This window comes from Octodon degus, unplaced genomic scaffold (assembly GCF_000260255.1).
Source record: "Octodon degus isolate 3935 unplaced genomic scaffold, OctDeg1.0 scaffold00179, whole genome shotgun sequence".
Lineage (NCBI taxonomy): Eukaryota > Metazoa > Chordata > Mammalia > Rodentia > Octodontidae > Octodon > Octodon degus.
Genome location: NW_004524755.1, coordinates 3,679,353 through 3,705,140, shown reverse-complemented (window position 1 = coordinate 3,705,140; position 25,788 = coordinate 3,679,353). Strand labels below are relative to the sequence as shown.

General features: G+C 42.6%; 1 protein-coding gene and 1 pseudogene across 2 annotated transcripts in view; both read left to right on the top strand.

The window, feature by feature from the left end:
- Positions 1-21,134, top strand: part of Samd12 (sterile alpha motif domain containing 12) — a 358,721-nt gene extending 337,587 nt beyond the window's left edge. For both annotated transcript variants that reach the window (XM_023703784.1, XM_023703783.1), the window contains one exon: positions 21,054-21,134. In XM_023703784.1, coding sequence (XP_023559552.1) covers positions 21,054-21,124 — 71 coding nt within the window. In that variant the 3' untranslated portion in view covers positions 21,125-21,134. The remainder of the gene's footprint in view (positions 1-21,053) is intronic.
- A 2,133-nt stretch (positions 21,135-23,267) lies between these two features.
- LOC101576720 lies at positions 23,268-25,189 on the top strand (annotated as a pseudogene).
- Positions 25,190-25,788: the final 599 nt, after the last annotated feature.

Genomic DNA, 25,788 nt, shown 5'->3' with positions numbered 1-25,788 from the left:
GTGTGGCCAGCTCAGCCCACCAGGGGGCGGGGCTGGCTGGCATGTGGTGCTGGGGGATTGAACCGCGGTCCCTGTGCTTTGCCAAGCTTGTTCTAAGTAGGTGCTTTAGACCACTGAGCCATCTCACCAGCCCGAGAACATTTATTTTTCATAGTCATTTTCATGTTCCCCAAGAACCAGAAGTTGCACAGTGCCCCATCCAGTGACCTAGGTGGTTGAGGACACTCCATACTGTTTACACAAACTGGCCTTTCAGGTGGATGTAGCTTAGTGGCAGCATTCTCTGTGAGGACACTCATGAAAAGGTTTCTGAGCTGCTTCAGAAAGTGCAAGAAAGATGGTATAAGAGCGTTCAAAGTGAGACAGAGTATTTAGAGGATGGTTAATGGCAACATGCCTTTTACTATAACTTATTTCTTTAATTGTGTGGGTGTGTGTAGATTCTTTATCTGCAGATTAAGGCAAATGTTGATTGAGAATATTCATAATAAAAGAAAATTGCATCTGTAATGAATGTGTACCAACTCTTTTCAGTTTTCCCCACACAATACAACAACAATTTGCATAACATTTACGTTATATTAGGCATTATAAGTAATCTAGAGATGATTTAAAATATGTGAGCAGGAGTGTGCAGGCTGTATGCAAATACCACAATTTTATATAAAGAATGTGAGAGTTGCGATTTTGAGAGCCATAGTTGATCTAAGAACCAATCCCCTGTGGAGACTGAGGACCACCCATACATGAAGAAAGTGGGTTGCGAGAGATAACAAAACCATGCAGATTTCTGCTTGCTGGCTTTATCTTCAGTGGACCACCTTGAGTGATAGAAGGTCCCGGCTTGACAGTGCTGGTGTTGCTTTCCTTATCTATAAAAACGGACCCTGTCCATCATTGCTATTGATGAGTCTGTGAGGAAGACAGCCCAGCTTCTGTGTTAATTCTGAGTATGTGTTTGTGTGTCTTGTAACACTGGAAATCCAAGTCTTCCATGGCAATCTAGTCTGTGTAACAAATAAAATGTCTGATTCTGTGTCGAAGCATGTGTCTGGCTCTCAGTAAATATTTGTTGAATAAATGAATGAAAAAGTGTATGTGTGTTAGTCACCACAGTTACAAAGACAAATGAGACATGGTCCCTGCCCTTGAGGAGCTCACAGTCTATTGAACACAGGCAGAAAATTAAATACTGGTCATGGCTCCTGGGCAGCACATTCTTTGATTCAGAAACACCATTTCATCTCTGTCGAGCCACTGATTACACCTGTACCCAGACAAAAAGACAAGATAGGTGAAAGCATGCCCTGAAGGAGCCCGGAATGGGCTGTGAGCCACTGCCCCCGCAGAGGCATCCTGGCTGTGCCCGGTGACTGCTTGGGAAGAGGGTAGAGAGGACCCCCAACTGCGGGAACTGAGGCAAATTGCTCAGAATCACCCTGGGGAGCTCATCAAAAAGCAGAACAAAACTAGTGACACATCATTCCATCAGCTGTGTTCTCATGGACCACAGGACGGACAGTGAGGCCCCTCCCTCAGCACCATTCCTTGAAGCTGCAGCCAGAGATGAAGGACTCAGGCACCAGGGCAGATAGATGCCTAATCTCATTTAGCTTGTTTAAAAAGGTGTGAGCTGTTATTTAAAATGAAAGTCATGGGCCGGCCAGATAGCTCAGCAGACTAAAGTGCCTGCTTAGGCAGGTGCAGGGACCAGGGTTTGATCCCTAGTGTGCTGTGTTGGCCCCTCCCCCAGGGCATGCTGAGATGGTGACAGAGTCTGGGCATGGTGGTGTGCATCTGTAATCCCAGTGCTTGGGAGGCTGAAAACAGGAGAGTCCGATCTATGTAGTGAGACCTGTAGACCATGTACTAAATACATAAAAAAGAAAAAAAAATGAAAACCAATCTGAATGGTGGAAGTAGGTACCAGACCCAGCTAGGAGTCCTAAATTCCGGTGTTCCATAGCACAGAGTGGGGGCTGCAGTCCACAGTGACCTCATATATATTTTATAAAGAACCAGAAGAGAAGTACTCAAAGTAATGATAAGGGAATGGAAACATTAATTATCCTGATCTGATCAGTATGCATGGGATGTCTTTATTGCAGTATCATACTGTCCCTCATAAATATATACAATCATTATGTGTTAATTTAAAAACTTTTTAAATGTTTAAGCAGACAGCATTAGTCATTAGCCTGATTTGATCATCACATGCTACACATGTATCAAATTATCATAGTGTACTCAATAAATATGTGCAACTAAAATAATTGATTTTAAAGAGATGTGAGGAAGGCCTGGATTTTAATTGGCCCCAGGAATTATCTTTTATTCCATTCCAAGTGTGTTTGGCCAAGTGTCAACTTGTACTTTCCCCCCTTGCTTTGTAGTTAATGACACCAGTGAAGTTGGATAGAGGAGAAGCCAGACCCTTGTGGCTCTTAGTCCAGTGATACTAGCATGAGAATAAGTGTAGTGATGTGATCACCGTCTGCAGTGTGGATTGCAGTGCGTGTGGGTTTTGGAAGATGTCTTTTGTTCATGTTGGGTGGCAGGACCTGCGGTGTCAGAACAGTCGGGAGGACGCTTCCCAGCTGGCCCCGCACCAGGTAGCTGGGCTGCGCCCCAGCTCCGAGAGCCGAGCTCTGCAGGGAAGAGGCTTCTGGTTAGCAGCAGTCAGTTCACTGCCTTCCTTCGATCAACTGTGACTTCCTCCACATAGAAATCCATTAATAAAAGGTGAGGACAATGACAAAAGCAGCCAGGCATCTTCCTTCCTTATAGCGCTCATTGTTTAAAAGTTTATCAGTACCTTAGCATTTTGCAAAGAAAATCTCATCTTTCTTAAGAAATATATTCTTCTTTAAAGGGTAGCATTTTAGTCATTCAGCTTTGGAAGCCACAATCAGTGCAAGCTCACTGCCTTAGAAAATACATACAATTATAAAAAGAATTTATTACTTAAATGCCAACTGTAGAAGCCATCAGTGGAAGTGCCGATTGGTGTGAACATAGTGGGGCATGCACTGTGTGCCTCATCCAAAGCTGGCTGAAGAGCCCCATTTTAAAAATGAAGAACTTTACATTTTTACACAGATGTACCTTGCATACTGGTCATTTCCTGTCCTTTTACTTTTCATGACCTTGCCTTGATATGTGGACCAGTTGTGCCTGCCTTCTTTCTGGTGAGGGTCTGTTCATGAGATGGCAGTACATTCTAGTCTTAAATCATATGACTGGGTCTTTACATAATTGCCACCTTAAGCGAGTGAAAGTTGGAGGTAAATAGAATGTCAAATAAGACTGAAAAAGGCATGTCAGGATGGCCTGCTTGGCCTCCTGCTTCTGCAGGGTCTGAATCAATCAGTATCTTGGGACCTAGGGCATGTGTGGGGATAGCAATGTGCAAAAGCAGGGCTGGTGAAGGAGGTAGACTACTAGTCCCAAGCCAGCAATTACTAGGGACCTGCTTGGGTGTGTAGTCTTGTCCTCTAATCTGGAGTGATTAAAATTTCAAAGGAGAATGATATGGAGAAGATTTCTGAAGCATAAGGCTCTTTCTCAATTCATAAAGATGATGCTGCCATCCTAAAAATCATAGAACTAAGAGGAGCTTTGAAAGATCACATTGTCCATGGTCCCGACTTAGGTACAGTCTTGAGTAACTATCCATAAAAGATAACAGTGTACCTCTTACTAGGACTTCATGAAAATGAACTGTCCAGCTTTCTTTGATAACTTCCCTCAGAAGGAAAATGCTAAATTGGGGAAAGAGACAGAGGCAGAGCTGGGTTCCAGTACCTATGCTGCCACTCTCTGGCTGTCTGACTTTTAGTAATTTACTGATCTGGTAAAATCTTGTTTTACTAATTTGCAACATGGGGATAAGCAACAGGCTCCTTAAATTTGTGAGACATTTTTAAGAAATAAAGAGAAACATGTGCAGTACCCGCTACCAGCAGAGGGGACCCTCAACATGTATTACTTCACTGTTCCTCTTTTACCTATTCTAATACTCTTATGAGGCTTTCCTCATTCTACCCAGCCTCAGTTAGGAGATAAGTGAGGTTTCTGATCATTCCCTAAAGTAATGAGCAGTAGTGGGTGAACCTGGCACTTCTGACACAAATTTTAGTGGGAAGCTAGGTTTGCATCCTCAGAATAGCAAGATAAAGAGAGAAAGCACATTGTATATCACCCAAGGTTGTGAGAGGGTTAGTACTTACTGAAAATCCTGTGCCAGGTATCATGTGATAAGTAGGGCTTAGGGCAAAGTAGCTTTGTGCTAGTCCCCCCACATAGTGAGTGAAGACCATTCTGTGGAAAAACTACCTGTAGGAGTATTCGGGAAATGGGGAAAGGTAGTAGGTGAGAGATACAGAAAGTCATGTACAGATACAGAAAGGAAATTGGAGATTGTGGGTAAGAGAAAAGTAGGAATGCTAGTTGAACCCTAAGTAAAGGATCTTTGAGGCAATTCATGTGTGTTCTTAAGAGATCTAGGATGTTCCTCTTGCTTTAGAGCTGACTCATCCCTTCCCAGGGCTATGAAGTTTCTGGCCTGACAGCTGAAAGTATGGTACATGCAAATATCCTCAGCGTTACATGGAGAAAATATTTTTAAAACTAATTGTATTTGAAAGTGGTCTCTATAAGCAAAATGAAGATAACTGAAAATCTCACAGCACGTGTTTATGAAAGTGGGACTAAGTTAAAAAAATGTTAGAATCATTTTCAAGTATAGATTGTTATGAAGAACATTTTCAGTTTCAAAGAATGGAAGACTCCAGAAAAGGTTAGAATTATTGTAGCTGTTGTTCATAATAGATTTGAGAAGAACTTCTTAGCAGGAGGAGAATAAAAAGTGACAAGGCAAGGGGAGAAGAAAGTGTGGTGACTTTCCTACATATCAGATACAAAGGCACACATCGCTCTGTTGTAAAATGAGCATAGTCTTTGCTGAATACCAGAGAGCTTGGATTTATCCATCCATCATATGCTTCGTGCACCAAAGCGATAGAGCATGCATAGCCTATGCCAGGTGCAGTGCTGAGGTCTGGGTTGGAAGAGAGACAGCCACAGGCCTGGGTCCTCAGAGAGCCCACCAGCTCATGCCTGGTGCTCAGTAACTAGCTGTTACATAAATTCATAAATAAATTAATTAGGATATGATGACAGAAATACTAATAACTGCTACCATAGTGCTGTGTTGCTATTTCTAAGGATAGATGACCTACCTAGGGATGTGTTGCAGAAGGCCCACCATTTAAGCTCCATCTTGAAAGATAATTATTGTTTGTTGTGGGGGCACTGAAGGGAAGGACACACACACACAGCAGAGGCCTGATATCTGGGCTCTGTGGACACCACACACAGCCTGATGTCAGTACAGGTTACACAGTAGAGGTTGAGGAGGCCAGTGATCAAAGAGGAAGCTGGAGAAGGGTGAAGTGCACATGATGGTTGATACATTGTGTCACCTTGAGGAGTTTAGACCGTTAAGCTGACTCAGGGAATCAGCAGGGAACCAGGGTCCTTACATCGTAAACATCCTCATCCGGTGTAAGAGGAGGCAGACATACTGAGTGCTGCACCCGCCATGGACTGGAGGCCTGCTTATGATATAAGGGGAAAAGAGGCTTGCCCCGCCCACCACCACCACCTTTTGCTCTTGCTGCTTTTGGTGTCTTCTGCTGCCTTGTAGTGTTGCCCCTCTGCCATGTGCCACCCTGCCTTGGAGCCAGCTGATTATGGACTGAAAGCTCCACAACTGTGATCTAAATAAAGCTTTCTTTCCTAAATTTGAGGTGTTGGGTATTTTGTCCCAGCAACAAGAGGAAAGTAACTTAAGACATGCATGAACCCCAACTCCTTAGTCTCCCTCCAGCTCCTCATGACGAGTGCTGTATTTACTTAACTCCTGCTATGTTTCACACTCCACTCTGCTTTCCTGAAAATAGGACACTCCTTCACGGTCTCATTTGCAAAAATGTAAAGCCAAAAAAATCACTTATCCATACACTAAAAGGTAGATTTTGGTGGGCTACTTCCTCAGCCTGGAAACACACGATAGGAGCATCAGGTGTGTGTGAGAGTGTCTTCTCTTTCAGAAGTGGATGAGAAGCTCAAGATACACTCAGGTCTGCACTGAGGTTGAAGTCAAAGAGAACAGCGAACTTGCCATGGAGCTCCGGCCAAACTGTCTTGGCACAGAGGCATTATGTATCATTAATATATACTCAGAAAAATATACTTTTCAAGATTGTCGGCAGTGGCCAGGGAGAGAGGCTCTGTGAAACTCAGAACCTGCAGGAACATGCTTTGGGCAAATGCTGCCTCTTAGACCTTCCCACCAAGAAGAGGTGAACAAAGAAGAAGGGGGACGGGCACTGAAGCGAAGCCACGCAGGGAATCCTCCGCGCAATAACGTCTCAGTCACTGAGCAGCGCTGCAAGGCAAATACCGCACATTCTCTGCCCTCGCCCATATCCCATGTTCTCCTCTCCGAGACTGTCATTTCCTCAGGGAGATATGTTATTAAGCAGTCACAGTAACACATGAAATGAGTAAGAAGACAGGCAGATGATGCCAGGGGCATCAGAAGGGGCCCCTAACTTCCCCTGCAGTGGGGAGGATTCAGAGGTCAGGAAGCTGTGAACCTCACCACCCGCCTGAACAAGGCAAAGCATTCCAGGGTGACAGCAAGGTGCAAGAAGTGACTTGCTCAGCGTGGCTGGGGCTTGATGTTTCTAACAGGGGCAGTCAGGAGGACCAGTACCATATAAATGAAGTGTATGGTGCTGAGGCGTTGGAGTGCCATCCGGAAGCCCTCGCTGCTGACCCTGAGGCAGAGGCCCACTCCCCTGTGGCCAAGGACTGGGGCCTCGTGCTCCTGCACGCCCAGACACAGACACGCTACACAGTGCCTTCCTGTCACTGCCATAGTCGTTTTGAGAGGGGCAGCGAGGAACACAACTGTGAGGAGTAATTAGTGTGGTGCCTACCTAAATGAGCAACACCTGTGCATCCTGTTGGGGAAGTGACTCAGATTGGTGCAGCGAGGTGAATAATCACAGCACACGCCAGTCGGGGCTGTGCAGCCCTCCTGGTCATTTCTAGTTTAATGAGTGGCTTCATGATGGGTGTTCACTCAGATGAATGGAGAGAAAATTTAGGCGTGTGTTTTATCTCTGGTCACGTACACTTGCCATCGCTGCCAGGAAGATTCTTTCAGTTGGGTTGTGCCACACCTAGAAACCTCCTGCAGCTCATCCCGCAGAGACAACTATTAATATTTTGGTGTGGAACTTTTAGGCTTTCATGAATGGTAGTATTTAATTTTTTTTTCGAGTCATCCATTATTTTCTTGCATTGCCTTATTTTGCATTTGGCTTTCTAGTATTTTTCTTTCCCTTATTGTCCAGTTTTACTGTACATTCTGAGGGTTTTAATTCCTCACCCTCTCCCCACTGCATCCCAAGGATGTGGAAGGTTGTTACTTGGCTTAAGTTCCTCTGGTGTTCTTCAAGGTTTTAAAAAATAATGATGAATATTAAATTATTTTAGGCCTGTGTTTCTCAAATTATTAATATCAAGAATGAGACTCACTGCATCACCGCTGAACGCACCTTCCCTCCCCTCTGTTCCCATGCACACTGCTTCTGTCTCGCTCAGTGTTTCTTATTATATGAGAAATTTATCCCAGTTGGCCATAACTGTTGATTCTCATTGTAACTGACCTCTTATTTCAAGAATATTGTTTACATTCTTCTTAAAAGCAGCCTTGCCTAACTATATTGTGTTCCTCAACTTCCACATTGTTGGTTAATGTCAGGTACCATAGAGAACATTGAAATTCTAGAGCCCTGTCCTAGCTGAAGAATGTCTTCTCTTTCTTTGCCTTCACTTATTGCTGATGGTATTGGACAGATAATAGAGATCAGAAGTCATAAAATAGTCATGCTCCCTGAACACATTAGCAGATTCCCTTGGCATTTTTTTATTTTGTAAGGGATCTATTGATCTTTTCTAGATCCTGAGAAATGTTTAGTATTATACCTAATATTCCTTGGATCTAAATATTTCTCAGTTTTTATTGAGTCTATAGTAAAACCTTTCAGAGCTGTTTTTTCCATTTCAGGAAAAAACACGTTTCCTTCCACATACATTTCAAACATTGCCTCAGTGTTGCTGGGGTCTGAGAGCCCCCTCGCTTGCTCCCATCAGCGAGTGTGGCACGTCCTTAGTCCATGTTCCTGGACTTTGCCCTTCCATCTTTTCACTTGCCACTTTACTCCCTCTGGACTGTGGGTGATTGTCTCATTTGTGCTGTTACAATGGCTTTGATTTTCAGAAATGATTTTCAGGCCTATTTTCAGAGTTACCTGAGGGAAATTTAGCAAGTACAGACTTCATAGCCTCCCCCAAGACTCCCTGAGTCAGAATCCCCTACATTTCACCTTACCAGTGTTGATTTTGGTATCTGTTCCCCACTCACTTCTGATGATCATCAAGCCTTGGGAAATGTTGTCCCATTTCATTAGTTTAGTCCACTTAATTCACAGGTGATACTTCTCCTTACAGCTTTCCATGTGGTTTTAAATTCTGCAGTGGAAGGTCCAGCAAGATAGCTCAGCAGACTAAGTGCCTGCTTAGGCAAGTGCGGGGACTGGGGTTTGATCCCCAGTGCCACATGCCACATCAACCCTACCCTGGGGTGCACTGAGCTGGCCACTGAGACCAGGCATGGTGGCACATGCCTGTAATCCCAGCCCTGGGGAGGTTGAAAACAGGGGGATCACTATGAGTCCAAGCTGCGTAGTGAGACCCTATACCAAATACATAAAAATTTTTTAAAAAACTACAATGGAATTATTCACTTGCTTGGATTCTTTTTACAAGATATTGTTTTACCTTAAGCTATTGCTTCATCACCTGTCTTTCAGAACATTTGCATTCTTGAGTAATTACCTTCACAATACAAAGAAGTTACTCTCTTACAGTCTGTGTCTTGTGGTAAATCTTTTCCAAGGTATGCCATTCTCTTTTTTCAAATGTTTTGTTTATGCATGCTTTTGTGTTGAGGAACTTCTTTAGCTCCATGTTGTTGGCCTACTTGCTAACTTGCTTTTCAGGGTCATCTGAGGTGACTTCTCCCATCCTCGGGCACTCTTGAGTTAAGACCTCCATAACACGGCGCTGACTTGATGACTTTTGCTATTCAGCAGCCTGAGGATCATGGAGAGGAGCCAAGTTCATGAACCCCACTGTGGAACTTTAGCGTCTTTCTGTGGATCTGAGGACCCAGCCTCCCCATCTTGGGTACACTTTATCTTACTGTTCTCTGCTCGCAATTTAACTGCAGCTAGTGTCTTCCATGAAACGCCTGCCTATGTACGTTGGACAGCACTTATGCATTGGAACAATACCCTGCCTAGTTGAGAACATTCGTTCTGTTTCTCTAAGAAAGGACCTCATGGTAACAACTAGGTTAGAGAAATATCCCTACCTCCCTGTGTTGTTGTTGTTATTGTTTTAAAGCAACTTTCTCCTGCCTAATGAGTTCCCATAGCTCCACATCTCAGCCCTCGGTATTAAGAATACTCTCCCCACTCCCATATCCAAGTTAGTCCACAAAGATGGTAAGTAGTAGTCTAAAGCTTGAAAATATGTCCTAACCCTGTCTGTAGTTATTGTGAAATAAATCATGCAATATTTGCATAATGAAATAAAAACCCTAATTAGACATGGGCATCAATATGGTCAAGACAGTGGAGCAGTAGATACCATGAAAAACATTTAGCATGATCTATTCACATAAATTTCTTAAATATACAAAATGCAGCTACGACTTGTTTACACCAAGGTCGCAAACGTAGATGGTAGAAGCACTTTTCTTCAGAGCAGTTGGATGAAGAGCAGAAGTTCAGCGCAGCAGATATCACAGGTGGATGTGGGGACGGGGCCTGGGAGAGGGCGCCAGCCTCCAAATGCACTGCTTATGTTTTACTTTGGACATCGTAGTCATTGCATAGGTATTTGGCTTGCTGTGATTTGAATAGTAATGCTAATTTAATAGCTATATTAAATAATTGTGCACTTAAGGTTTTAATTTAATAATTCAATTATGTTTACCATAATCTTAATAATTCCTCTTTAAGACATTTTATTATTTAAAAAAATAAGAAGAGAGAAAATTTTGTTCTTTAGAGCAGCCACCACTGTCCCCACTTTCCCTCGGCTATGGCCCTGGAAGATCGTGTCTGCAGTAGGGAATGGGGCTGCATGGAGGGTCATGTTCCTCCCACCCATTCAGGGGATGCATCTTTCTAATTTAGTGAATGTTTTCACTTAATTTCTCATCAACCAACCATAATCCAGAGAAGACATGTGCGTCTTCCCTTGATTTGCGACCATCAACCTGGCATTAGAAGCAAGTTTCTAGGTGCATTACAGTGCCTTTGTTAGCAACATAGTTTAGTATGAAGGACTTTTTCCTAGGTCCTGTTCTCTTGAGATTTCTCAAGAAGAAAAGCATGCAACCTGCTTTTATGTGAAGCCTTTCCCCAGAAACATGAAAAGGGTAGGTAGAGTTGTATGCAGGATGCTACTACTAGTATGGCCATGAACAGGCAGAGCACAGTTCTCAAGTTCTGCGGTGTGCACATGTCATCCTTGGGGTAGGGTTTGTGCCATCGCACTTGCACGTGAGAACAGGGAGACCCGGTGAGGTGAAGTGACCTGTCCTCACCATCCAGGGTGGAGGCTAAACTCCAGTGCAATTCAGAGTCTATCCACTGTTCATTAAATCACGTTGATGCTTTGTGTGTGTAGTCACTCTAGCTGATTTCAGTCAGCACATTTGAGCACCTCATCTGTGCTAGGGCAGGTACTGAGGACAGAGCAATGAACAAAACGTACCTTTCCACTACTGTCGTGATGCTTAAAATGTAGAGTCAAAACTAAGTAATGCAAAAAGGCTTGCATGAATCATTACCAGTGACAGTTGTGAAGAAGGTATTTTATGATTGTCTGTGAGGAAAATCCTGGAATATAGGGTTATGGAAAAGATTTTTAAGGAAATGTTCAGTAATCTGAACTATCAACAACAGAAAAGTGAAGCAGAGAAGCAGGAAAGGCAGCAGTATGATAGAGGGTACCGTCTATAGAAGAGCCCAGACACTGCAGCATGCCTATTACGATGACTAGAGCAGAAGGTTGGCGTAGCGAGGAAGGCAGACAGCAGCCCAACATGGGGGCATCGCACCTGCGGAGTGCTAAAGGCCGTGCTCAGGATGGCGGCTTTACACAAAAAACAATGGCAAGTTCTTGGGGGTAAAAGGGGAGGTGAGCCACAGTCATATTTCTTGCTTTGAAAACTCAAGATGGGGGCTGGGGAGATAGCTCAGCGGTCTAAGTGCCTGCCTGCCTGGCAAGCTCAAAGACTTGGGTTTAGTCCCTGCTACCGCATGCTATGCTGGCCCCATGCCAGCTGCCAAAACCGGACGTGGTGGTTTTCACACACCTGTAATCTCAGCACAGGGGAGGCTGAGACAGAAGGATCGCCACAAGTCTGAGCTGCATAGTGAGACCCTATACCAAATACATAGATTTAAGAAGAAAACTCAAGATAGGGCAGAGAGAGCAGAATGTGCTATTTCTTGAATCAAAACATAACCAGAAATTATTGGTATATATGAAGTATGAAAAAAATACAGTGAATATTTAGGGTTTTTAACTAGTACAGTGAAAGTCATGTTGCCATGAGCCCCCCTCAAAACCATTCCCACTCACCTGAAGCACACACCAGAAGCACGGTTCTCATCCTTCTCGCCACTTTTGTAGCAGTTCTGGAAGGCTTCATTAGCGCTGTCGCCGCCACGACCTGGGCGCCCTGACAGTGATTCAAAGTGTTTCCCTTTCATAACCATTTTCACTACAGGGAAGAGCCAAAAGTCGCATAACGCCAGGTCTACTGAATAAGGTGGATGAGGACACAGCGTCTTGTTGGTGTGAGCCTGCTCTTCCCTGAGATGGCACTCGGCAGCAGCCTTCACCACATTTCTCAGCACACTTTATAAAGACACTTAGGAAAGACCTCCAGAACTGCTTCAGAAAGAGGCAGGAATGATGGGCGAAGTGTGTCCGAAGTGAGGGGGTATTGCAGAAGGCATCAATGACAATGTGTCATTAACTGGAATATTTTTTTAAATTTTATTCACTGTATATTTTGGTCACATCCTATACTAATTATTTACTTTATAATAGATTTGATTATAGATATATACAGTATCAACAATAAGAATGTTTAAGTGGGTGAAAAGATGCTGCACTCTATCTACACAGTAAAGATTAGACACAGAACTCACAAATGGCAAAGCTGTCCTAGCATTCGCACCTTTGCAGCTGGAGACTGAGGGGAGCAGAACCTTGGTGTACGTCTCAGCATTGCCTTGGGCCTTGCCTCCTGGCCCAGGACGTGCTGGGGTGAGGAGCCTGAGGTCTGCGGGAGACCTCCAGGCACCGGAGGAAGGCGGCACAGCAGAATTACTGCAGATCCTCACACAGTGACCAGCAAGGAGCCTTCGGTCATTCTTTTCGTGTTAGAGGATTCATTTCATTAAAATGTCACTTGATTTGTTTCCACCTCTCAACTCCCTTTCTGGGACACTGCCCCATTGTTTTTCCCGAGACAACTACTGCTTAATCTCACTCCTGTTTGTTGGGTACCTCTGACTTAGAAATAAAGGACAAAGATGAGCAGGTCAGGTTTTCTGCCCTAGAGCAGCCACCAAGTTTGGAGGAGGAGATCCGAGGATCACAACACACTGATAAACTGCCACAGAAAGGCAAAACTTGGTTTTTCAGAAGCAAGGCAGGAAGTAGGAGCACTATTAATGGCTTGGTTCCTAGCAGCAGAATTATTTTTAGGAAATCGTTTCAGAAAACAAAATATCAAGAACCATGCACCTGAAGAAGTAATCTCTTTTTAATTCCAGGCAGCCCATTTTGGCATTCCTTGCATAACCCCTCGCTAGATCAGTGTCTGAACAAACCTCTGTGGTGGCCGCGCATTTGTGTGAGATCACTCGTGTGCACGTGACAAGCCACTGCATGATCACTTTATGGAAAGGAACAAAATAGCTGTTTTCTAGTTAATTTCATCCTTGATTTCTCCACTGTAATGTGATATAAAACTTTCCATGTTGCAGTAACTGTACCTAAGTGTGTATTTTCTGCTGCCAGCTGAATCATGTCGACGGCATCTCCTCACCCAAAAGAGTGTGACAGTTAGCTGCAGAAGCCATCTCTACATTAGATGAAGCACCGTGTTGTCCTCTGTGGAGAGTGACTTGTACTTCATTTTGCACCCCACTTCCGTAAAGTATCTAAATGACCTTGGAAACATATGCAGATCCTCCAGAATTAAATTGTTTTATTTTCAGGACAAACCCCACATTGGCATAAAATAATAGCTACAGTTGTAGTAACAATTCAGAGGCATCAAAGTTGGGGGAGAAGGGGTAGTGATCTCCACTAAAATATCATTTTAGATACAGTTTTGTGAACTTTAATTCATCACAAATACAGGTTTCCTGGGGCTGGCCAAATAGCTCAGGGGATTAATTAATCTGCAAGTAGGCCTAAGGGCCAGGGGTTCAATCCCTAGGTCTGCTGTGGTGGCCCTGCCCCTGGGGGCAAGCTGAGACAGCAGTTGAAACCAGGCATGGTGGTACATGCCTATAATCCCAGCTCTTGGGAGGCTGTAAACAGGCAGATTACTAGGAGTCCCATCTAGTAGTGAGACCCTGAACACCTTGTAGACCCTTCCCTAAAATACAAAAAAAAAACAAAAATACATGTTCCCAGATAGGTTGAAATGGTCTTTCTCTCTTGTGCCTGTTATCCTTCTCAAAATCTAAAGCAGTATGAGTCACCTGCTCAGCCATTGCCATGGAAAGGGAGTGTGACTGAGGACATATTTTTGGTTTTAAGATATTCTCTGCCCCAAGCCACACCCTGGCCAAGGACCCTGGTTTTGGGTGGTGGGGATTTACCTCTTTAAGGAAGTGATATTTCAGGGTTTACCCCTCTGCTTGGCCATGTTATGCTGACTACACCTGAAAAGTTAGGAAAAATTCAGTTGTCATATGCATTTTAGATTCCTGCAACTGATTACTAGGTATTTGAGAGTTAATCCATCTCCCACCTATTCATCTGTGTGTGTGCATGGGTGCCTTGGTGTGTGCACGTGTGTGTGTGTGTGTGTGTGTGTGTGTGTGTGTGATCACATTTGACACAGTAGAGCAGGGTGCTGTAATTGAGAAATTGAAGCACCAGGTGTGATTACATAAGATCACACGTTTCATTCTCTTTTTAATTTCACATCCCTCTTCAGCAGCTGAATCCACGAGCCCAGCCCGAGCCAGCGGCGCCATGAATTTTTAGTGTGCCCACTGGAGCAGTGGCAAAACGTTTCCAAATTAAGCCTCCCGCTGGGCTGTTGTAAGCCAAATCTGGTTTTACTTTCAAATTATGGCTAGACCTGTTCTGCTAGTGCATTCATTTCCTGCTGGCCCTTTTTCATCATTGATGTTCAGGTACAACTCATAGTTCCAAGGCCTAGAGTCAGGGACAAGGTGGCTAACGTCCAGAGATGGAGAAAAGGGGTGTGCTGGTTGAAGAATGCAAACTTCCAACTGTAGGAGTAGCTGGAGGCCTCCTTTGCTGTGTGGTGGCTGTAGTTACTAACACTGTATTATAGACAGTGGGCTGTGTACTCTCACCTTTGGCACCCAGGATTGAACCAGCTGTGGACAGAAAATATTTGACTTGTTATCTTGTCGTGGTTTCTTAATAATGCGGTAGAGCAATGAGGTGCCTGCGGTGCTGCCTCCACACTCACCATCAGTTGGCTGCAGAAGATGTGCAAAGTACCAGAAATGGAGAATACCAATTACTTAGGCTTGCAAGGGTAACAAGTCACCAGCTAATCAACAGCAACACGTTCTAGCTTGGCCATCGTGTACCAATAAAGGACAAGTACCAAGATTTTAGTCAGAATGTGCAGAGTACCCAATACAGCTTCAAAGCAGTTGAGCACTAAGGCAGGACTGCAGCATTTACGTTCTATGAGTTGTTATAAGCAATCTAGAGATAATTTAAGGTCTGTGGGAAGATGAGTGTGGATTATATGCAAAGACTACACTGATATATATGGAGGCCTGGAGCATCTGCAGATTTTGGTATCCCTTGGGGACCCCTAGAGCCATGCCCATGCAGAAAGTGAGGGGGGATGAAAGAACTAGTACTTGAGGCGCCATGCAACCGAGCTATATCCCTTCCTGGTATCTTTAATTCTGAAGAATTTAAACCATCATACCACAGAAGAATATGCACACATGTTTATAGCAGCACAATTTGTCATAGCTAAATCTTGGAAACAACATAAATATCAATCAACTGACAAATAGATTAAAAAGATGTGGCTTTTTATACAATGGAATACTGCTCAGCCTTAAAGAAGGATAAATTTGAGATTTTTCTAGCTAACTGCATGCACCTTGAGACCAGACTCTTAAGTGAAATAAATTGGGCACATATGTGTAAATATCACATTGTCTCCCTGGTGTGAGAAACTGAAAGTGTAATAGTAGTCAAAATGTATAATAGATATTGTGCAACAGGAAGCAGTGGCTCTGAGGTAAAGGGGAACTGGGTGGAAAGGAAAAGAAAGCAATGGTGATACTTAACATTTCTTCAGAGAATAGATCCTGATATCGGTACCACACACACGTGCACGTGTGTGACAACTTTGTGCAGTGCTGGATCTGTCCATTAGCTTTTGGTGGCAAGCATTATCTAATGTACTGAATACATATATCAAGACATCATCTTAAATATGTACAGTTATATTGTGAATAAAGTTACAAGCAAAATAATTAGGAGTCCTTTGTAGCCTTTTCTGTCACCCACTCCCTCTCCCAACATCTCTCCTGCTCAAGCCAACTGTTTCTAGAATGAGGATCTGAGGATGCCACCCAAAAATCTCCTTTCCCAAGTGCCTTGGTAGGCTACATTTGTGACATCCTTGACACTGTTAAAATTGAATGTGGGTAAGAAGAAAGCTCTTATTGGTCTTAACCATCCAGAAGAAAAGTATAAAAATGAAATATAAGAAATAAAACCATGCTGTTATGTTGAGCTATAGGGGACTCAGGTCAACAATTTCTGACATTTCCAGTGAAGCGGAAGACCCAATACTATTATGGGATACTGGACTCTTTTAGAATATTTTGCTGAGTTTACACACCTATAATATTCAAATAATGAAACTTAACAAAAAAAGGGGATACAGATGAATGTCCATTTTGTATCTGTGTATTCAAAGTGGTTGGGATAGATATATAGTTACATTCTGTTAATGAATAGAATGATTTGTTCTAATGGTGTTTGTAAATAGGATATCATGTACGCATCTTGTACAGCAATTAACCACTAAGAAGAATGGATGCAGTGTGTTAGTTATTGAAACTGTCCTACCGATTTGATTTGAAACTGTCTCATTGCTATTTGTTTATCAATAAAACTATGGCAAAAAAAAAAAAAGGCAGCTCTTAGATTAGGCATTTAGATTTAGGCAAGTCTCAGATTTGCTCCTGCTGTTTAGCAATAGTGAGATGGGCCAGTGAGAAAAAAGGATTGGCCCTGGGTTGAGAAACAGAGTTGTTGCCTGAGTTGCCCAGCATAGACACAAGTCTTGAGGGAGAGCTGTCCCCAGCCGCACTCATGGGTGCTATTCCTTTGCAAGCCCAGCCCAGTGGCCATGATAACAGTGCACCTGTGTAGCAGGGTGCAGGTGAATTCATTCCATGGTGCAGCCTGCACACCTCTGCCAGGTACTGTCCTGGGCCTTGCTCATACACACCATCACTGGTCTGTTGAAGCACTGACTGCTGCTTGAGCTCCATTCGCATTCACTCACTTCCCATGGATACTGTTAATCTGCAGTCAGGGAGAAGAACCTGCAAACCATCCACCCCTTGTACTTTCTTCCTCCACCTCTGTTCAGTGTGTCAGGGAGCCTGGCACCACTTTCTACCTCCTGGCCTAACTCCAATCTGAATGCCCGGTATCCCCTCCTCCATGTGCCTACCCTGTCCTCACCCCTACAGCGCACACAGCCTGCTACTGCCTCTTACCTTGTACCCCTACCTTACATAACCTTTTCAAGGTTTAAGATGGTGCCTTCTCCCTTATAATCCACATTCTCCTTCAGGCATGGTGCGTATCCAATAAATATTTGTTGAATTAATCATTTAATTCATTGTGGCCATTGAATATGGTCTCTATGTACTCATTTGCCCTTCGCATAATCTTTGTAAGACCCACAAGACAGCCATTAAATAGAAAGCGGGAAATTGTGACATTTGTCATCTTGATCACCCTAATTGTAGTGAGAATTAACACCCCCATGTATTTTCTTATGAAAATCACCTCTCCACAGTATGCATTTTAATAGGAATGGAACCCCCTTGGCAAAATTAAATTGGAACTATTGAGAAATATTAGGTGGTTCTTTGTTGAAATCACTTCTGGAGAATTACCAGGGCTGTACTGTCCTTACTACAAATTAAAAGGTATTTAAAAACAAGGAGCAGAAGGAACAGATTTACAACTATTAAAAGCAGATACACATGTGGATAAAGGAAAGCAGTGGGCAAACATGAAAGAATGGAGTTTGGGTGGTGGGACTAAGGGCATAATTTCCTCTTGTTATTATTTAAAATAATCTTTAGTACTTTATAACTTACTTTTGATGGAAAAAGGATTAGAAAAAAATGAACTTCATGCAGGAAGCATATATCCAGGTTTTTTTGTTTTTATTGGTGTTGTTATTATTTTGGGGTTTTTTGTTGTTTTGTTTTTCACAAGCATGAATCCAAGTATGTCAAAGATACTCCTTGTGAGAATAAAGAACTTGCCAGTGTTGTTGTGTTGTGCAGAATTGTTTTTAATCCATAGATATTTTCAGCAAGATGTTCATTTATTCATCAAGAAATAAATATTAAATATGGACCCTATGTCAGACATTCTACTAGATATTTGTTTCCTCTGTATTAATTCAGTCATGACAAATTTTTCATAGGCATTATTGCCTCCCAAGGCTGTTTCCTGTACATTATTCCATCTACTATTTCTCCTAACTCTATAAAGTAGTCAGTATGTATGTATTACTCATGGAAACACTAGCTGTTGTTACAAATATGCTCCAAAAAGTTAGTGGCATGTTCTTTGTCATTTATTCTTCATCCAGAGCTGAAGGCTGTAGGTCATGGGATGGCTGTGTTCCACACAGTTATTTCAGGATGCAGCCTAAAGGCAAGGCCCTTCAATGAGTAAGCAGAGGGTACACACACTCATGTTCTCTTGGCAGGACTCGAAGCAGTTACCCTCAAGGGAAGTTAGGAATGTCAGGCTAGCCTTGCAGAGAACAATGGACTTGGGTGGCCAACTAGCAGGCCCTGCCAAGGCAGATATACGTAAATTAGCATTGTAAGATGCGATCACCAAGGCTCAACTGGGTGGACTTGAGTGAAATCACCTAGTTAAGCTTGAACAGGCAGAACAAGGGGCTTCTGGATGGCAGGTGGGCGTGTCTTCCATCACTTCAGCAGCGAGACACTAGCTTGGTAAAAACACTGCCTGTGAACGTGTGCTGCCTGTGTGGACTTCAGCCTGCAACAGCATAGGGTCTGTAGTGCTGGAGGAAATGCTGAATGTTACCTTGTAAACATTTTAATGTAGACAGTGTGTCTGGCTTTCTCCCAGCTCCAGAATGGGACTGAGAACAGACTAATAAAACCCATACCCCATGGAATGCCCACAGGCATGAATGGAGCCAGGGAGCTCCCTTGCATTTTCCATTGCTCCCTGTTCACTGGATTGTGAACTGAATGTGTAGAGCAACTTGGATTTTGGCGGACATGGGCCTAGGTAGCAGATCAGGACAGATAAAACCCTGGTGCACCATTCTGGAGTGCACTGCAGACAGCAACAGCTAACAAAAAGATGAGAAACTGTGATGAGGGATGGTGAGGCCTAATTCAGAGAAGCTTCTAGGAAAGTTTCTTTGAGGAGAGGAGATTTTAAGCTACATCCCAGCGGGTGAGAAGAAGCAAGGGGGAGAATCTTCCAGAAAAACATGGAGGACACAGTGATTTGGCGGAAAGAAGAACACTGAGCCTCAGGTTCTGAAGGCATCACTGATGGCTGGAGATATTGAAAGAGCAGATGTGCTTAAAATGAAAATAGCTCGAGTCAGGCATGGTGGCGTGTGCCTGTAATCCCAGCACTAGGGAGAAGAAATCAGGAGGATCAGTACGAGTCTGGGCTGTGTAGTGAGACCCTGAAAAAAAAAAAAAAAAAAATAGCTGAAGTGTTTTCATTAACTTTCCAACCACCTCTGAGGTGGGTTACTGTTATCTTTCTCATTCTACAGGAAATGAAATAGAAGCATAAAGAAGTTACCTGATTAAATAACTACCCTGCCACACAGGTAGTAAACAGGAGGGCCATACTTAAACCCAAAGCATCTAATCGAGCTGTACTCTACACCACTGCACAGCATTTTCTCACTGCTTGAGCAAGACTGAAAGCGTCCCTCTTTTCTTAGGGAAGAAGGCATCTCTTCCCTGGGGAAGAGGTACCTTATTTGAGATCACTGGATCCCTCCTCTTGCAAGGGGTCTATGGGTAGAGTCCTATGGAACTAATTAGTGTGGATCAAAACATTCATGTATACACATATGTATGTATCTTTATTTTAATCAAGTTCAAAAGTTTATATTATTTTTCTATTATGAAGATACAAAACCTCAATAAGCTGCATGACCTTGTCTCTAGAATTTTATCATATAAGATTGCTGAAGATATCTTGAAATATCATTTGTACTAATCACTGTTTTCAAATGATGATAGTTACTATTCATCCTAATAAATCCTAGTATTCAATTCATTAATAAACATATTCACATATATTCTATTACAATTTTTAACTGCTTAGATGTTTTTCAGCATTTTTTATTTCATAAATGTTTGTGTTTTCCTTTATGTATTTAAAAACATTCTCTTGGGCTGGGGAGATAGATCAGCAGCATAAGTGCCTGCCTGGCAAACGCAAGGTCCCAAGGTCAATCCCCAGTACCTCAAAAATAAATAAATAAGTAAATTAAAAGTTAAAAGCATTCTCTGTGTGAATGTGAGTGTGTGTGTGTGTGTGTGTGTGTGTGTGTGTGTGGTCCTGTCGATTGAACTCAAGACTCTTTGCTTGCCAAGCAGGCACTTATTCTACTGAGCAATCTCCCCGGCAATAAAAACATTGTTTTTCAGTACCAGAGATTGAACTCAAGACCCTTTGCTTACCAGGCAGGCGCTTATTCTACTGAGCTATCTCTCTGGCCCTATACATTCTTGAAAGTGGATCTATTGGCATCTCTAGACAGCAAAGAAGATCTTGGCACACACAAAGTTAGGACCTCTCCCTTTAATCCTGTCTGTTCAAGGTTTTTCCCTCCTTCCCCTTGATATCAGATATCTGTAATAGTCCATGTGGATTATCTGTATGTTTTTATTTGTTCCACTGTTTTTAGTTATTCACTCTAAACTTCTTTCACAAGATGGCCATTTCTTATAACACTAAGGTCATCTGAATTCTCTGACATTTCTAAAATTTTGTAAGAGCTGATCATTTTTTATTCAAGGGACTATGTCATGCTCCATGCTGTCCTTCTACTTGCTTTGCATTTCGTTTATAGGCTTCTTACTCTTTAAAAATAGTGTTCCAGGTTTCTTCTGCATCACCTGCGCCCCTGGACCCCCATGGATGCCAACAGTGATAGTCCCAGATGTCCAAAGAACTTCCCATGTTCATGGCCTGGGGGCACCACAAAGTCAGCATATCAAAGTAGAACTCATTGCCTCAACTGCCAAACCTCTTTTTTCCAAAGCTGTGCTTTATTACTGGCTTTACTCTTTCCCTGGTCTCTCCAGATTCCCCTGAATTCCATCTTCTGTCTCACCTCTGTCCTGTTGAACGTAGGCCCCTGTGGTTTCCACACTGAAGAAATGGACTGGAACTGGCTCACTTTCCAGGTCATGTGTAGTACTTGGACAGGAGTAAAATTCTAAGTTTAAGTTTTATGAGTATAATGTCAGCTTGCGCGTTGTTCTGACATTTTCACTGTCTTTCCCTGAGCAACAGCCTCCACCAGGTGTGTAATGGCTGAATTATAAATTCGAATTGTAGTGGTTTTTCTCTCTCAGTATGGAACATATTTTAAAACACAGCAACATCAAACTTTCCTTTGCTAGCTCAGGGTTTCTAACCTTTCCTTGATTGGGTGAGGGCACATGGGGCAAATGAGGCAGGAAAATTCTAACTAAACCAAAACTGTCACTGGCTGGCCCTCAGCTTGGATGGGTTCTTCAGACTCCCCCAAAAGCCCCCATTGCTGGAGGTAGCCTATTGGTGGCAGATGAACATATGTCCTTCTCCACGTTTGTATGTTCTCTGACTCACACACAGTATTCTAGCAGTAGATCCAGCTTTGGGCTTGAGAAATACTATAAGAGACTCCACTAATACTATTAGAGTCTCCACACCAACTCACTCATGAAGGAGGACCTGTAAATGGCCCACAGCACATGTCCATATGACAAACCTGAGAGTAGACTGTCTCCAGCTTCAGAGCTCAGAGTAGATCACTGAGTCTGCCACTAAAGAGGTCAAGCTGGGCTGTAGCTCTTCAGGTTTCTCCTCTTGCCCTCAGGCACTCAGGGACAGGTCACCTACCATGAGTGTTCCCTGGCCTCCTCTTAGCAGACTTTCAGCAGGAACAGTGCCTTCTTTTTCTCTATCTCCATCAAAAGACAGGCAGCTGCAGGGGTGAAGAAATCCTGTCCAGCTTTTGTTTAGGAAAACCTGAAAATTTTTCTTTGAAACATAACACTTTGTATGAACTTACATTAATTGTGCCACTCACTGAATTCTGATATATGAAACACAGCCAATTTACTACCATGCAGAACAAAAATACAACATTCCTAGAACCCCAGGAGTACCTCTTCTTTCTGTTTTCCAGCTACCTTATCCCCCCAAAGGTAAATATGGTGCTATGCTCTAATAGTAAAGAATAGGCTCATCAGGCTGGCGAGATAGCTCAGCAGACTAAAGTGCCTGTGTAGGCAAGCACAGGGACCACAGTTGGGTCCCTGGCACCACATGCTGTGCCAGCCCCACCCCCAGGGCTGGCTGAGCCGGCCAGAGTCCAGGTGTGGTGGCACTGGGGAGGCTGAAAGCAGGAGGACTGCCACAAGTTCGAGCTGTGTATTGAGAACCTGCAACAACCAAATATGTTTTTAAAAAAAAGAAAAAATAGGCTCATAACCTGCAAGTCACCCCTTATGAACTCCCAGTGTCTGCCTCTTTCATTCAACTTTTTTATTACAAGATTCATTTGTATTGTTTTATAGTATTTATTCCTCATAATTGTTCCATATGTAAATGTACTACAATTAATCTATATATTTTAGTTCATGGCTAGTCAAACTATGTCAACTTCAGCACTATTTTGTAAAAACTGCTGTTTTGAATGTAACTGGGTATGTCTTTGGTTGAGCACAGCTCTGTATCTTTTGTGGTCACCCCAGGAGCAGAATTGCTGAGTTGTAGGTTGGTAACGTTGTATTGGTTTGCTAGAAGTGCCATAAGAACCACAGATTAAACACCAGAAATTTCTTTTCTCTCAGATCTGGATGCTGTATGTCTGAGGCTGAGGTGTCTTGGGGACGTATTTCTTCTGAGGTGTATCTCTTGGACCTGTAGAAAGCTGTCTCTTCCTTTTGTCTTTATATAGTCTTTCCCATATATGTATGTGATCAAGGTTCCCCCTTTTATACGGATTCCAGCCATGCCTTAAAACCCACTCTGGTTACTTCATATCAACCAGTTTAATTGCCCTTTTAACCCTAACTCTAAATACATTCATAGTCTAAGGGCCTGGGGGTTAGGCCATTAACCTGAATTTTGGGAAAAGATGCAATTCAGCCCCTTTGATGTTTTCCACACATTGCTCCAAGTGACTGTACCAAGAGTGTTCTTCTCAGGAGTGCATGGGAGCTTAACTGCTCCACATACTTACCATCACTTGCTGTTGCCTGTGTTTTAAATAAATCTTCCATAAATACAACTTCATGTTGGTTGATATGGCCAAGAAGGCAGTATGCTCACCACACATCTCTTCAAACCTTGCCTTCCATCCTGCCTTTGGTACAGAGCATCTGCTGCATTTAAGTGTTCTGGAAACTTTCCTGTAGCTTTTTGTCCACTTGCTCTAAAATTTAGACTTTTTTAAAATGCCATTAGGCAGAAAAATAACCTGCCAGTGTCAGTCTATTCACTTTAGTTTAGAAGCTTCACTGGCCCTCCCCAGGCATTTCAAGGATAACTTGCACCAAAAAGATGGTGACAGCAATGACTAAGCAGTTGGATTTGCTTATTCTGCTACTGGGACTGCAGGTCAGAAGAAGAAGCATGGTGGTAACTCCTCTCTGCAGACATTGCTGGGTCCAGTGACCAAGTATGGTAAATGCTCGCATTTGGCCGACAGCGGTTGTCCCTTCCTCTACCCTTCCCTACAACTGGGAGTTCAGGTTTGCCTTCTTAACACCCTCTCACAAGGGAGGCTTCTGAAGGGCTTTCCTTAACCTTCAGAGGCTGATAAAAGCCCATCAACTTCACTGGAAGAGGACTATTTTAAAACCCCCAAAGATCCCCAAGGACCCATATCTGAGCAGCCAGTCTATACACTGTTACCACCGCCTTCTAGGGGCTTACTCATGATACAAGCCTGGCTCTTTTGTCTTAGAGAAACTCTCCACTCCCTAGATGTCTCAACTTCTTTTGTAGTCCCACCCTCTGGGGAAAATTCATACTGAGAATTTAGGAGTTCTAAGAGAAACCATTAATGGAAAGGATGGAAGTAACCTAAAATTCCAAGGAGGAGGTAGATTTACATCAACTGATATGTTACCTGGGTGGGAAAGTTTGCCTTTTTCCTGGGTGCCAGCACTTTCAAACTTATAGGACTTTACATTCTTTTGGGGTCTTGTTACTGCTTTTGTTGTTTTTTTAAAAAGGACTACAAAAACAGTTGCAAAATTAGCAGCATCACAAAAAAAAAAAAAAGCATGTGGCAGTGCTTCCTCCGTAAGAGGCTATCCCTGTAAGAAGGAGACATTGAGTCAGTCCTCTAAAACTTTGGGTCCAAAAATAGGAAAGCAATCTTTCTGAGATACTAGTGTGAAAAGCAGGGCATTGGGTTAAAATATACGTTAAATTAATTAAGATTTATCACTACATTTTGCATAAATGAGAAATAAAACAGGTTTTTAAAATTTATTTTAAAAGAAAACCATCAGATATTCATCTCAGAGAAATGAAAATGTATGTTCATGAAAAAAGAAAGAACTGCATACTGTCTAGAGCAGCTTTCTTTGTAACAGCTAAAGATTGGAAACAATCCACATGTCTTTCAGGAGATACAAGATTTAAGAAAATTTCAGTCTATCCAACCACTGCATGCTTCTTGGGAATGAAAAGGAACTGTTGATACATAACAGCACATTGACTAATTGCCAAGGGAATCATGGTGAACAGGAAGAAAAATCTAGTTTGAAAAAGTCAAATACTGGTGGGGTCTTTGCAGTGAGCATGCACTAGCATTTCTCAGGTGAAACATAGCTAAAAGTTTACAGAGTAAGTGGAAAAGAAAAATATGTGCTGAGAAGAGAGAAGAATGCCCCAAAGGAGCTCAACAGACTTAAAAGTAGTCTCAAAGTAGACTACTATGTTTTAATGAAGGATGCTCAAGAGATAGCAACTGTTGTGGTACCTGAACAGCACCAAGAGAAAGTGGAATGTGTGGGGAATAATGATGAAAGACTCAGATGATGTGAAAATGGAGACTGAGATAAAGAGAAATGAAAGACTCTTCTAGATCAGAATGGACAGTACCCAGGATGGGTTGACCAGAGACAGAGAAAAGGCTGAAGGCAAAAGAAAGAGAAGAACGGAGAATGGCAAACAAAGCAAGAGCAGCAAGGCGGCACAGGGTTTGGCCTGGTAGACCCTGTACCTGAAAAGGTTGCCACATGGGACAGGCATTGGATTAGAAAGTACATACTGATTTCAGCTCCCACTAAATGAAAACCATTTCTGTTTTTTTGTTGTTGATTTTTTTTTTTTTTTTTTTGAGACAGGCCTCATTGTGCAGGTAGGGACGGCCTTGTGCTCACTTTTGTAGCCCGCAAGCCAGTCTTGAACTCTCAGTGATCCTCCTGTCTCAACCTCCTGAGTCATTTCTGTTCATATTTTAATGTAGCCTTTTTCTTTACTTCAAACTCAAAATAATTAATTTGTTTTAGGAAATTAAATATTTCAATATTTTTTGAATAAAGTATTTTCATTGATAAAAGCTATGCTGATATTTTAAATGGAAATTGACCAATACTCAGGTCTTGTTAGACATCAAAATCCTGTGAAAAATTAACCTAGTAGAAATTATTGTTACAACTTGGAAATTATGGTCAACTAAATGATGAACTGATCAAAAATTTGAGTGAACTCATTTTTTAAAAGCTCATTTTGTATAGTCACATCATTGAAAAATGCAACAGTAGATCTCATTAAAAAAAGAAAAAAGAAAAGTTAAATACTGTCTTACTC